Here is a 12,782-nt window from a genome sequence, read left to right as displayed (position 1 = left end):
TTCTGATTGATGTACACCTTGTTTCGGACGGCCATTCTGCTTGTCCTGCAGCGCCCAAGGAGATCCTCAAGGACCTCGACATAGGCGGCACCGACTCGCCCAAGGACAGAATGGACGAGGAGGAGGAAGGATACGTGGAAGAGGCGCGCTACCAGCCATCCACCTTCAGTCCTGATGGGGGTCCGTATGCACCGGCCGAGTCGCTGCCTGGTATGCGGCGCAAGCTTCGTGCTTCCACAAGCTTTCAGCTCCCTCCTAGGCAATTGCAGAGCGAAATATTCTTGAACACATGGGCAGCAGTCTGATAACTTCCTGTTCTCTGCCTCAATGACCGAGTGTAGTCGTCCACGTGTTCGCACTGCTGCCCTGCTCCCTTTCCTTTCTTTCTTTGTTTTCATCCCTTAACCAGTTGCTCTTTATCTAGGGTAGCAAAGCGGATGCACGTCTGCTTGACCTCCCTCCCTTTCCTCCCTTTCCTCCTCCTGCTCTCGCTGGGATGAGTCACACGTATGACAGCATGTTAAAGAATGCATTTATCGGAAATGTCTCAATCTCTCTTTCCAAGCCAGAAACTATGCAGGAGATGGAAAACTTCCGTACTTACAAATGACAAGTCGTGCGTCTTTACCCTAGCATTGCAATATTCATCGTGCAGCGGCAAACTTCCAAGCGGAAGTGTTTAGATCGTACCTGTTGTGGAACTTCTCGTACGTGGCATATTTCAAAAGTGAGGTGCACACATATGTAAACTCGCGGAGGTTGCTGATTGTCGCGTCACCTGGAGGCAAAGCAAACGGTAAATATAGGCCACCGCGCCCACGGAATTGCACCACTTTTTCGAGCACCGCAATAAATAAACTGACTTTATGAAACACCCTGATAATGAATAAAAACAAACAGTAATTTCTTTAAACATGTTCTTTCAGGCAAGTTTTTTTTTTTTAGCCGATGATATTTCATGACGGTGACGATGCGTATAAGCAAACGTTCGGCTGGTCGATAACTGGCAGCGCGTCGGTCAGCTGTCTAGCTTGATTTAAAGTCTCTCCGTAGTTCTAAGCGCTGTTTCAGGAGTAGCGCGACTGAAGAACTTTCGTTCTACAAACAGAAGCGACTTTATAGACATCGCCGCCATAACTGTTCCACCATAAGCTATCGACTACCGAAACAAGAACGTAGAAGCGGTGATAATATAGCGAACCGTGATTTCGGCGTCCTGATTATTTGATCCTCCGCCAAAAATGTGGGGAAAGAGTGACAATGCTATAGGCATAGTGGGATAATTTCCTGCTGCCCCAGCAAAGTTATTCTGCTTGGAAAAACGTGATAGTGCGACATGTGTGGTAGCCTGTGTGAAGAGATTAGCGAGGCACACATAGAAGGAATTTCAATCAATTTTTCATGCATTGCCGTTCAAGTTACACCTCGAGCTTCCTTGTGTGTATCGAACTTTCCGATGAGCGAAGCAGCAAATGCCTTCCGGTGGTTTATTTGAGGCATTGTTACGCATGAACTACCCTGTGATGAGAGCAGAATTCGTATTATCTGTATTTTTAGCTGTAAAACTGCTGTATTTTAGCACCTACAACTGCTATTCGTTTACCCGAAAATGTGCGCACAAAGTTTTATTTTCCTTTCTTCCTGCTATGTTAGATCAAATGGAAAGCTGTATGTATGTAAATTTAGTGATGTTGAATCCAGGATACGTTTGCTGTTGCGAACACTATCTGCCATTAGGCGGACTAAGACCACATTACTTTTTTTTTAAGACAACGTTGGCGTTGTATTTGCTGGGGCTTTTCGGTAGCACACATAGGGCACATAGCAGTGACAATTTATCGTACGCCGCGTGAGAAATGTAAGTTTTTCTTAGCACTAGTCAACTTGTGAGCCGCCGCGGTGACTTAGTGGCTGTGGTGTTTCGCTACTAAACACGGGGTCGCGGGTTCGTTTCCCGGCCTTGGCGACCACATTTCTAAGGGGGTGCGATGCAAGAACCCTCGTGTACTTCAATTTAGGTTCGCAGTGTGTAACCCCAGGCGGTCAAAATTATTCCGCAGTCCCCCCACTACGGCGTGCATCAAAATCATACCGTGGTTTTGGTACACACAACCCCAGAATTAAATTTTAATTTTCCACGTCAACCTGTTCTGTTTTGTTATAGTTGCCTTTTACTCTTTCAGCCGTGCCGATGGATCGAAATCTGATACCAGAGCCAGTGAACAAAAAGATCGACCTGCTGCGAGATAGGACCGCAGAAGACGACAAACACGTCAATTGCACCTTGAGTGGAAGCGGCCACCGAGCCATTGGCTTCGTCACCGAATGGGTCGCGGCCTACAAGTTTGTAAGAGGTACGTTTCGTGATAACGGTTTGTCTTTTTCATATGATAGTGTGCGTATATGGGAGCTTCTTGGAAGCTGTTACGTAGCGGAAAAAAGCTGGGATGATTGGACTGACCCGGGTCAGGAGTATACGCCTATTCGCAATTACTACCCAATGTGTCATTTTCACATGCCATGTGATAGCAGACGTCATCCTACACGTCTGCGCTGTATCTGTCTGAAATTTGCCTATATACAAAATAATTGTGTGAAATTAAGGTTATACGAACGACACTGGGCGCTGCGCACAATGTAGATAGGACAATGCGTATAGTACGTTTAATCTGCTATTGCAACCACTTTACCCACTGAAGGACAGCCCGAATATCCGCACTAAATGTGCCTCGGGGATGGCTGCTTGAACGCCAAGTTTTACGGCTTAGAGCATGGGTTCGTATCACCTTTGCGTGCAGCGCTCCGAAGGTTCATTTAACGTTTCTGCGAGGCACTGGTCTGAATGAGATACATTAATCATGTATGTTGTGTGCGTACTGTTCGTAAACTCGCCCTGTTGACGCAGTGGTTGCCACTCCGCTACCTTCCACATTTTCCTTGGGAGTGGGCTCATCTATATTTAGCGCTTCGGCATTACTACCCAAGTTAAGCCAAACTGTCGTTTCTTCCCCTTCGTGCTTTTTCTTTTGCGCTATTTCATCATGTACAGTCACGTATTAATGAGATGCAACACGGTGCCCGTGGTCGAAGGTGCCCCAAGACTATACGGCGGTATCGCCATACGAAAAATTGGTTTCATTGATACCAGTAATCGGAACGGTGTTTAGTTGTCCAACGTTTCGTATGTCGGCGCCACCGCTCACTCTTGGGGTCCCTTAACTACGGGAACCGTGTTACAGCTTATATTGCACGAGACTGTACATCAGCGTAACAACTAGCCCAGCTATTCTTTGTTTTCATCTTACTAATTAAGCCAAAGAACCTGTCCGCCGCGGTGTCTCAGTGGTTGTGGTGTACTGCTGCAAAGCAAAAGGTCGGGGTTTCGATTTCGGGCCGTGGGGGCGGCATTCTGATCAGGCGGAATGCGGAATACTCATGTACATAGATGAATGTGTATGTTAAAGAATCCCACCTGGTAAAACTTGATCCGGAGTCTCCCGATACATCATTTCTCATTAGCTCGCGTGTTCCTATGGGGCGTTAAATGCCACAACCTAATTTTCTGCCAAGAAAAAAAAATAACAGGGAAAGTAACGCTCGCATAGGAGACTGATTGCGCGAACCAATAGCAGCGCTTTATATAATGATTGCACTTACCGGCGCTGCAAGACCAGTGGTTGAGCCGGCCATTTCTAGTACCTTCTTTATGTGCCGCTTTCAACGGTTATTTGTCTTGGACAAAATTAAAGCGAATACCGCATTTTAGCCTTTTGCAGTTTATTGACTACATTGAGGACAGGGCCCCTAACGCACTCGGAAACTCACAATCCGGTTGTGCCTTTCGCTATAGGAGGGCCTAACGAAGCCTCGTATGTAGAAATTTCGTGAAGCTAGATGGCAGAGCGTTCACAGAAGAAACAAATGTTGGGAATATAGACTCAACCGTCACTTGCAACGAATTGAAACACACCATGCAGAACACTGCTGCATCTTTAATGCGTGAACATTAGGATTGTCAAAGGTCACACACACACACACACGCAGGCACGCACACGCACACACGCACGGACGCACGCACGTGCGCGCGAAGAGGCAGCACGTGTGTCGAGCGAGTGTAGACTCTGTCGAGCGGGACCACGTAACTCATTTATCTTGCATTTACCGCTAAGTCACCGCTTAATTTTTAAAAGACGACTGGGCTGTGCAATTGCCTTTGCACATGAACGCTGTTAGTGCGTGCGCATCACTCCTTATATTTTTCCCTTTCTTCCCGCTTCGCCCTCCCTCAATGTAGATTAGCAAACCGGATGGCAACGTGTTCAACCTCTCTCCCTTTCCTGTTCTCTTTCTCTCTCTCTTGTATACAATGGAAGACCCGTACTAGTGGCTGCTGTAGCTAAACATTGTTTCTCTCTCGTACTCAATGTCTCAACCCGCAGCGAACAAAGAGAAGTTCATCCTGTACGTGCTGCTGAGCCTGGGCTGCGGCATCGTCGCCTTCCTGGTTGTGCTGTCGGCTCGCCTCTACGTGCAGCGGCGCCGCGACAAGCGTCAGGACGAGGTCAAGTGCTCCGAGCCGTTGTCGAGCTCGTTCGACGAGTGCGACGGCGGAGGTAGAGCGGATCCAGTGGACGCTTCCGGCTCGGCAACCAGGCACGCGCACACGATTGAAGTCGTGCGCTACGCCAACAGATCGGGCATAAGCCGCCACGACAGCGACACCTACCCGCGGGCACCCGTGTCGCGATCGACGAACAACTACTACTACAGCTAGTGGTGAAAAGGCCGAGGAGGAGACTCGTATTTGTTGTTGTTTTCTTCTCGTTCGCACTCTCGTCACCTCCTCGAGCCAGTATGCACATTCAGGAACGCGCCGATGCCAAAAAATAATTGCGATGACCTAAGGTAACTCGCATACGTCAGGGCGTAGACGTTTAATCGCGCTGTTCGTGAAACCGCGGTGGTCGTCATTTTTACAGGACCCTACCCTATCACACTATAGAGAAGCTACATACGCCAACAGGCTGTAGGCTTCGAGGTGTGAAGACGACCGAACACCACGGATACTGTTTTGACTTGGCCGCGCGATGGCGTGAATTGCGTGTGGCCTGCGAAAGATCCCATTGCGCCAACTCAACGCGCGTCGGCGTTACGGCGGCGACAGTTTGTACAGCATGTAAAGTAACTAATACCACTATAACAACAGTGCCTGCGAGTGTTCCAATTAAGATGTTTAAGGATGAGCAGTACGTGGAGCATATCAAATGCCTCGCTCACTCTGACTTGTTGCGTTTTCCGCGCAGAGCTTAACCTGAGCCCGATAGAGGAGGTCAGAGTTCGTGGTCATCCGGTGTCCACAGTGTCGGCCCAAAGAAATTCTGTGCGTTTGCATCGTTTCAAAAAAAGCTTTTAAGGCTGACCACAACTGAAGAAAGACTACGTCAGGGAACCGGTCTATCAACACGACTACGTCGGGGATGTGAGTAGCAGTGCTCTCACCAGGATGGCAGTCTCTCAAGTACTGCGAGGTTGTGGTTATTAACTGACGCGTGAAAAAAAATATACTTTCTGCATTTCCTTCGTAATCTTTGTTATGGATAGTTGATGCATTCACCCACGTACTCATAGCAAAAATTCAATGTGATGTCTGTAGGATAACGGTGGACCATGCTTGCTGCTAAAACCTTTGACGTTCAAGTCCCAAGACCGATATCTTCACTCCTTGTGAAGAATGTTTTACAGAACTGCCTCTGTTTACATTGGAAAAATCGGTAGTTTCGTTTTAATGACATGTGTGCTCACCTTAGCCCCTTGTTATAGCAGCTGTAAGCCGGCTATGTCTACGTAATTAGTGCAAGTGTGTCACCAGTCACATAAAAGCACTGCACTGAGCGCACATAGGCCTAGAGTGCTGAAGAGGCCAAATTTTGTTCCAACACTTAAGGGACACAAGCATATTATCTTCACCTAGAACTACTGACGAACGCGTATTGTCGAGTTCACTGCATTAGATTGGATGGTGTTACATAATTTGTTTTGCACGCGTACATTCAAGCGTCAGTCAACACGCACTTTTCGAATGAGAATAATGCAACAACAAGGCCCTCTATAGCTTTTCACTTGGATATACAGGGCTTGAGTGATGATATGTATTATAATGAAGAACAATAAGATATACCTTCTTACGTTATAGATGAATTATGGCTAATTTATTACACCGGTGGTCGTTCTGTGTTAAACAATGGGCAAGAGCTACAAAGCCGGCTTCGTTGTACAAATATTTATTGAAGCCAGTAGCTTAAAAGATGTTGATCTACGTGGGCATATCGTGCACTGATTTTATGTACCATCTCCTGTCATCCCTTGCTTGCAGCAAGTTATGCATAATTTGTCAATTGCGTTTCGTGGCTCTCCTGTGTACTTCACCACTGCACGTGACTTCAATACCGAGTTCCAATGTTCCGTGCTTGACAAGTGCACACATGAAAAGTCGAGATGTGACTCATTGGTCTGCACAGCTTACGCGATCAGCCGACCAACTTAAAAAAAAAGAAAAAAAAAACGTCAGCAAGATGCACAGAATGGACCCGCACACGCTTACCGAGTGTTCTGACAGATAACTACCAGATGCGATATTTATCTCGGTGGGTTATGCAAGCGCCCATACCAGCGTCTCAGAAGATGAGGTTAAAGTCCACCCATTAGGGTCCACTCATGGTGGCTTAGCTCCTATGGCTGTGATGTGACGTGCATGACTGACTGAATAAACTTTATTAAAACCAGCAAGAGGTGGTGGCTGGGCCTAGGCCTCCCACGTGGGGACGTCGTGCATGAGCTTAAAATTTAAGTTCAACGTAAGGGCAGCTCTAAGTCTGCTCAGACGACACTGATACGTTTTGGAAGTGATGAATTTAGTTCTCGGCCATCAAGTGCAGTAACACTGGTTCAGCAAAATGTTTGCTTCACTAATATCTCATGTAAGTGATCGCGATGCAGCTCGTCATGTACGGGTAACTTTTATTTCCTGTCGGTGTGAGATGTCCTGTTTATCTGTCATTAACGATCAGCATCATTTTGACGCCTGTATGTTCGCACATTTCTAGGTGTGTTTTCGCACTCTCAAGCAAATGGTTATTCAGCTATACCGCGGGTAAGGGCTGTAAGACGACTGTTGCAAGATTGGAACAAGTTTGAACTGTTTACTGTGTCCGAAAGCACGTTGTGTTGCTGACCTGCACAGTTATTGTTGTATGTGTCTTCTGTGCACCGTTGGCTCACGTTTCTGTAAATTACTGTTGACTCATAACTGTAAAATTGTACAGCTCCCTACAGGGCCGGTGTTGTGCTTCTGTCGACTTGTTTGGTCGAAACGAGGAAGTATCAGTTTTATTTTAAAAATCGGCGGCTGTCTTTTTTTTTGTGTGGTGTTTTTTCGTGCTCGCATGCATTTCCTTGGTGAAAAGTGACTGCTGAAAGCGCGTGCCATTAAGGCGGAATAGTGTAGAGAAATGAATGGCGAAGAAGTCACGGGACTCGGCTCCAAAACCGCGAGCCTCTGCTTCCGAAAATAATATTTTCGTGAACTCCGATGTCAATGTTGGAAGTTTGGAGGCCGCCACAAACGAGCACTTGAGTCGCAGAAATTGTGTTCCCGAAAACTGTGTGGTGTAATGCTTTGTCGCGACCATTTCTCTCAGTTGGGCATTAACTGTAACATTCAAACAAGAATACTTCGAGTACTAAAAGCGTTTCACAATATTAGTTATCTAATTACAGTTCCCCGTCTGCATATCCGAAAGCAAGAAGGAAAAGGAACTGTTCTGATGAACTGAACTGAGCAACCGAAAATGTGATGCCACTGATGCCAAGATCGTTCTTATTTGAACCACAATATGTCTATTAATAAAGAAAAGAGTTAAATGGAGGCTCAGATGGAATGAGCTGGCAAACCCTAATTATTACTAATTGATATTATCTTGTAGATAGAAAGAACGTATGCTTATCTGTCAGACAAGAACGTCATGCAGTGCCAAGCTGCTATGCCTGATTAGAAGATCGAAGTGAAGAAAAGAAATGAAGTAAATGAAAACAGATAGCCCTAAAGGGCAGAGTAATGCTTCAGCGCGAATAAGCAAGCTGAATGGTTCACAGGATGGTGGAGATTTGAATGTTCGACAAGTCTTCTTGTCAAAACTTCAGGTTGAGGCTACCCTTGTTCGCTGAGTTGTTCATTCATACCAATTGTGAAACTTCCCAAAAGCACCCCATTTCAGAATCCACAAACAGTAATTGGTAAAAAAAGTGGAAGTCTCCTGATTCTCGCCCACCTATCGATAACAAAAGAGACTATCATTGGGCATTTCATTTGAGAAGAGCGGTGGAAACGGACTTCATGAGAGGGCCGCGGCGGCTGCATTTCGATGGATGCGGAATGCAAAAAAGCCCGTGTGCTTGAGTTGTAGTGCACGCTAAAGAACCTCAGGTGGTCAAAATTAATTCGGAGCCCTCCACTACGGCGTGCCTCATAATCAGAACTGGTTTTGGCACGTAAAACCCCAGAAACAAGGACTTCATGAGAGGTTTCTTTTTTTTATCTTTGGGTGGGGTGAAGGGCTAGTAGGAGGGGCTAGTTAGTATATGGCATATACAATGAAAACAGCACAAAAATCAAATAAGAAAGCCATAAGAAACAGAAACAGACCCTTTAGCCGGCGCTGTTTTCGTTCTAGGTGTCAGAAAAACTGCAATATCAACATTTATAATCGACATGATTTTTCAGTCAGATTTGTCATTTCAAGCACTTTGACAGGCGACTGGCGGCGGCACAAGTTTTATTTTGCCGCTAACAGGTGGAGCGCGTCAGTCAGTTCAACCCCACCAAATTGTACGACAAAAAAAAAAAAGTGCCTCGTTTTTTGGTGCCCGTGCTGGCTGCGTGAAGACAAACACATGTAGGCTCAAATACTACCAACTGTGTGAGACCTGCGTCTACAGCACGCAAAAGACAGACACAACCCAGCCAGAATCGTAGGAAACGGCAATCTTCCGAAAACGCTGGTGTTTAAGGCTGATGGGTGTGTCAGCTAGTCAGCGTTGGATATAAGCAAAAAGTGTTTAAAGTAATGGTGGGGAAAATGATGAAAAAGATGGGGCCAGAGTGGTTACCAGCATGGACAACTTTGCAAGGTAGAGTAGAGATGATCAAATTGATAGACTGCAATGTGTAGAGTAAATCTTGGTTAGCTCACACAGGCTATGTGACAATTTGTCGCTATCTGCTTCCCAACGGGATGCTGTTCCAAATCGTCAAATTATTATCACACCGTGGTCTAGTGTTCTTAGCATGCACGAATTTCTAAGGGCATTTTCTGAATTCGTACTAAGAATTCTGCTGCGGATCAAATTCGATGCTATAGTCAGACGAAATTCTTTGGTAGATAATGGTTGCTTGTTACAGCGAATGGCATTTAGTCATTGCCTCGCGGTACAAAGTGGGATTACTTTTCCCATGCAGTTTTATATTTAATATGCAAATGAATCCTTGAAGTGAGGATGAAGGCACTGGTGCACCATTATAGGCAGTGGCTGTATAATTATGAGTATATCTGTGGTGCCAAACGCTGGACGCGGACTTACCGTACAGAGTTTATTTTTTCCCCAGTTCAAAAAAACAAAACAAACGCTGATTGTTGCTGAAACAAATGCTGATGTGCCAACACCGTTTCGTGAAACAGCGACCCGCATCTAGGTCGTTACGTGTGGCATTGTTATCCAACCCAAATTAATTAAACGAACTTGAACTGGCGCCGCCAGGAATGACGCGGCTCGGAAACCTCGATCTGGCGTTGTGGCTTGCAATAATATTAGTAAAAGAAAGTACAGTGCCGCTCTCGCGAACTTGGGGTCTGTCAGCGTCGCCTCGATGCCTGCGATAACGTCTGTCCCGGCGCGGTACCGTCAAACCGAATCATTACAACCGACTGTATCTTTTTTTATTTTTCTTGTGCTAAATGATATCACATGCAGCTTCCTTTCGCCTCTATGAAGCGCTAGATGTTTTTGCTTGCTGTTATGCCCAGATACGTCTGTTATGTTTAAACACCGTCAAAGGGTACCACATTTTGCAGGAAAGTCAGGAAATTTGATTACATTCTTGCGCAAACATATGCTCAAATCGCTATTTCGCACTCTACTTTTATCAAGTATAATGCGCTGGAAACTTCGAGTGCTTGCCCGGACACTGTGTTATTGAGGAATTTTAGATAAGCAGTCCACGCAAAGTGAGCAAAACTTTTGCTTGTGGTTCGCACTTTCTGCAACGCTTGCGAGAGTCTGCTTCTTTCTTGCGAATGTGTGCCAAGTGTGTCATACAATGCATGTGTACCGGAATTCGCTGTACTTGCTCAATATTCCCCGACCTCGGGTGACATATCTTCTGCGCACTTGACTGGAAAAAAATTGCCACGACGGAGCAAGAAGTGCCACTTTCTCTTTGGCTGCTACGTGGAACGAACATTGAAGAATGGCATTGCGACATTTAAACAGTATGCGTGGACGGGTAAAGACCGCCAAAAGTTGGCGTTTTGTTTTTCAATACACTTCTGTTTCTTGTTTCTGTATCAAAAGATCGCTGCTCTATGTTTTGAAAGATGCTAATAAATGACACTGGCTATTTTGTTACTGTTGCTCTTGTCTCAGTCATGTTCTTGTGGAACCGTGAACGTCGCATGAATCAAATTTTTAACAGTGAAACAAGGTCGGAATATGCGGGAAGCTTCGTTTGAGTGGCGACTCTTGTGCGCTGTACTTTGAGAGATACCAACCATCATACCAAATCGATGAAAGACGTTGGTGGGTTGGTGGTTGAGAGGTTGGTGGCGCCGATGCTCGGTTCAAGCGCGAGCTTCGCGAGCCCTCAGCTCCGGGTCCGATTGCCGGCGTTGCCGTACAGCTGCAGCTTTGAGAGCCCTCTGGTCCGGGTCCGCATGGCGGCGTTGCCGTGCTGCTGCAGCTTCCCGCGCCCTAGACTCCGGGCCCGCTTGTTGTCTGCGTTGCTGTGCTGCAGCAGCTTTGCGAGCCCTCGACTCCGCTTGCAGTTGAGCCGCCACTCTCGCCTTTTCATCCATAGCGGGCGCGCCGTTATCAGAACCGAGCGTTATCATCCATGGCTGAAGAGAGAAAGAGAGCGTGCGTCGGGAACGAACACCCTTGTGCACCGCAGCGCCCCTAGCGGACTCCATGGAAACCAGAGCTACGGACGAAAGAGAACGAGAGCGCGCGTCGGGAACGAACTCCCTTGTGCACCGCAGCGCCCCTAGCGGACTTCATGCAAACCAGAGCTACGGACGAGATAGAAAGAGAGCGCGCGTCGGGAACGAACACCCTTGTTCACCGCAGCGCCCCTAGCAGTCTCCATGCAAACCAGAGCTACGGACAACGGACGACGATGAGGGACAAGGCTCGGCCCAGGTGCTTCGCCCCTAAAAAACAAAGTACGGGACACCGTGTTTGCGAATAAGTTCAATTCTGGCTAAACCTGAGCATATAGCCTCAAAAGGTAATTTTGTATGCCTTATGTGCTACATAGCGATTTATTTCTTTAGAAGCGCCATGCCTTAACTGAGCGTGATTTAACAAATGCAAACGTTAACAAACGTTTGGGAATCCAGCGTCTTGTAAATGTTTGTGATCGGCTACACATCGTATAAAAAAAATAAAAACCGAGATTTCACGGATTCCTGAACGCGAACATGTCGCAGTTCTGGAATTCACGCACTACAGGTTTTCCGTAGTCGTCCTATGCAGACGTGAACAAAGAAATTATTGACGATTATCGAAAAGTTGCTTGTGTCTGCCACCGCTTAAGCTTGAGAGTTCCTTCTCGGTTTCCGGCGCTATGTAGGGAGATGCGTCCTTGTTTTTGTAGCGTTAGCTACACTGGCCTAGCCAAGCCCGTTTCGCGCGGCACATCAAGAGCCGTGCTGCGCATGCGCAAGGATCAGTGATGTCACACGGCTTGCGCACCGGAGCCACCGGAGCCTGCACCTCTCGCGCACTCCGCCGCCGCCGCGCGCGACTCACCGCCGCCGGTCTGCGCATTCCAGAGGAGTGACGTCGTAGCCGTGGTAGACGCACTGGCGCCGGCGCGCGCTCGCTGTGCAGTCGCCGTCTGACACTGCGCTGGAGCCGCTGCGCTTCTGACTGGCGTTTGCCAGTGTGGTATAGCCATGGAGAAGGAGAGCGCAAATGCTGCTCAACAGCGCAGAAGAACGGAGAAGCTTGACTCATCGGATCCCGAAATCAGCTGAACCTTTGCTAAGCTACGTATATCCTGGCATAACCGAGCTAAGCCACTGTTTATTTCTAACAAAGTATGAGTTCGTGGAAACGTGTGGCAGGAATTGAACTTGGCCCCCGCCAAGGAGAGATCTCGAACCGGCGTCAGCGCAAGGTCTCGAGGCCCAGGAACCTCTTACTGGAACACCCGGACGTGATGCCTTTCGGCTGCAACCGGGACGAGACGAGTACACAGGACATGGCACTTGCCGAATGTAGGAGAAATATGGATTAGTGAAACATTTTCTTGGGCGAGTTGGTTCTTAACGTTTTGTCTTAGTAAACGTATGAACCAACTTGCCCAATGAAATGTAACCACATTTCTCCTACAATGGGCAAGTGTCAGTCCTGTGCACTCGTGTCGTCGTTGTTTCTTTCGCGCTACTGTTTTCCTTCTAAGTTATAAACCAACTTGCGCAAGCAAATGTTTCAACCGGGGGTTCGAC

At 47.2% G+C, this 12,782-nt stretch overlaps 1 protein-coding gene across 1 annotated transcript in view; it reads left to right on the top strand.

Moving 5' to 3' along the window:
* Positions 1–10,680, top strand: part of LOC119462215 (protein eva-1) — a 52,903-nt gene extending 42,223 nt beyond the window's left edge. Inside the window, exons 6-8 of the mRNA XM_037723563.2 lie at positions 52–210; positions 2,184–2,354; positions 4,440–10,680. Coding sequence (XP_037579491.1) covers positions 52–210; positions 2,184–2,354; positions 4,440–4,774 — 665 coding nt within the window. The 3' untranslated portion in view covers positions 4,775–10,680. The remainder of the gene's footprint in view (positions 1–51; positions 211–2,183; positions 2,355–4,439) is intronic.
* Positions 10,681–12,782: the final 2,102 nt, after the last annotated feature.

The sequence above is a fragment of the Dermacentor silvarum genome, chromosome 8 (genome assembly GCF_013339745.2).
Source record: "Dermacentor silvarum isolate Dsil-2018 chromosome 8, BIME_Dsil_1.4, whole genome shotgun sequence".
Taxonomy (NCBI): domain Eukaryota; kingdom Metazoa; phylum Arthropoda; class Arachnida; order Ixodida; family Ixodidae; genus Dermacentor; species Dermacentor silvarum.
Note: the sequence above shows the minus strand (reverse complement) of the source record. Positions and strands in the feature narration are given on the sequence as shown.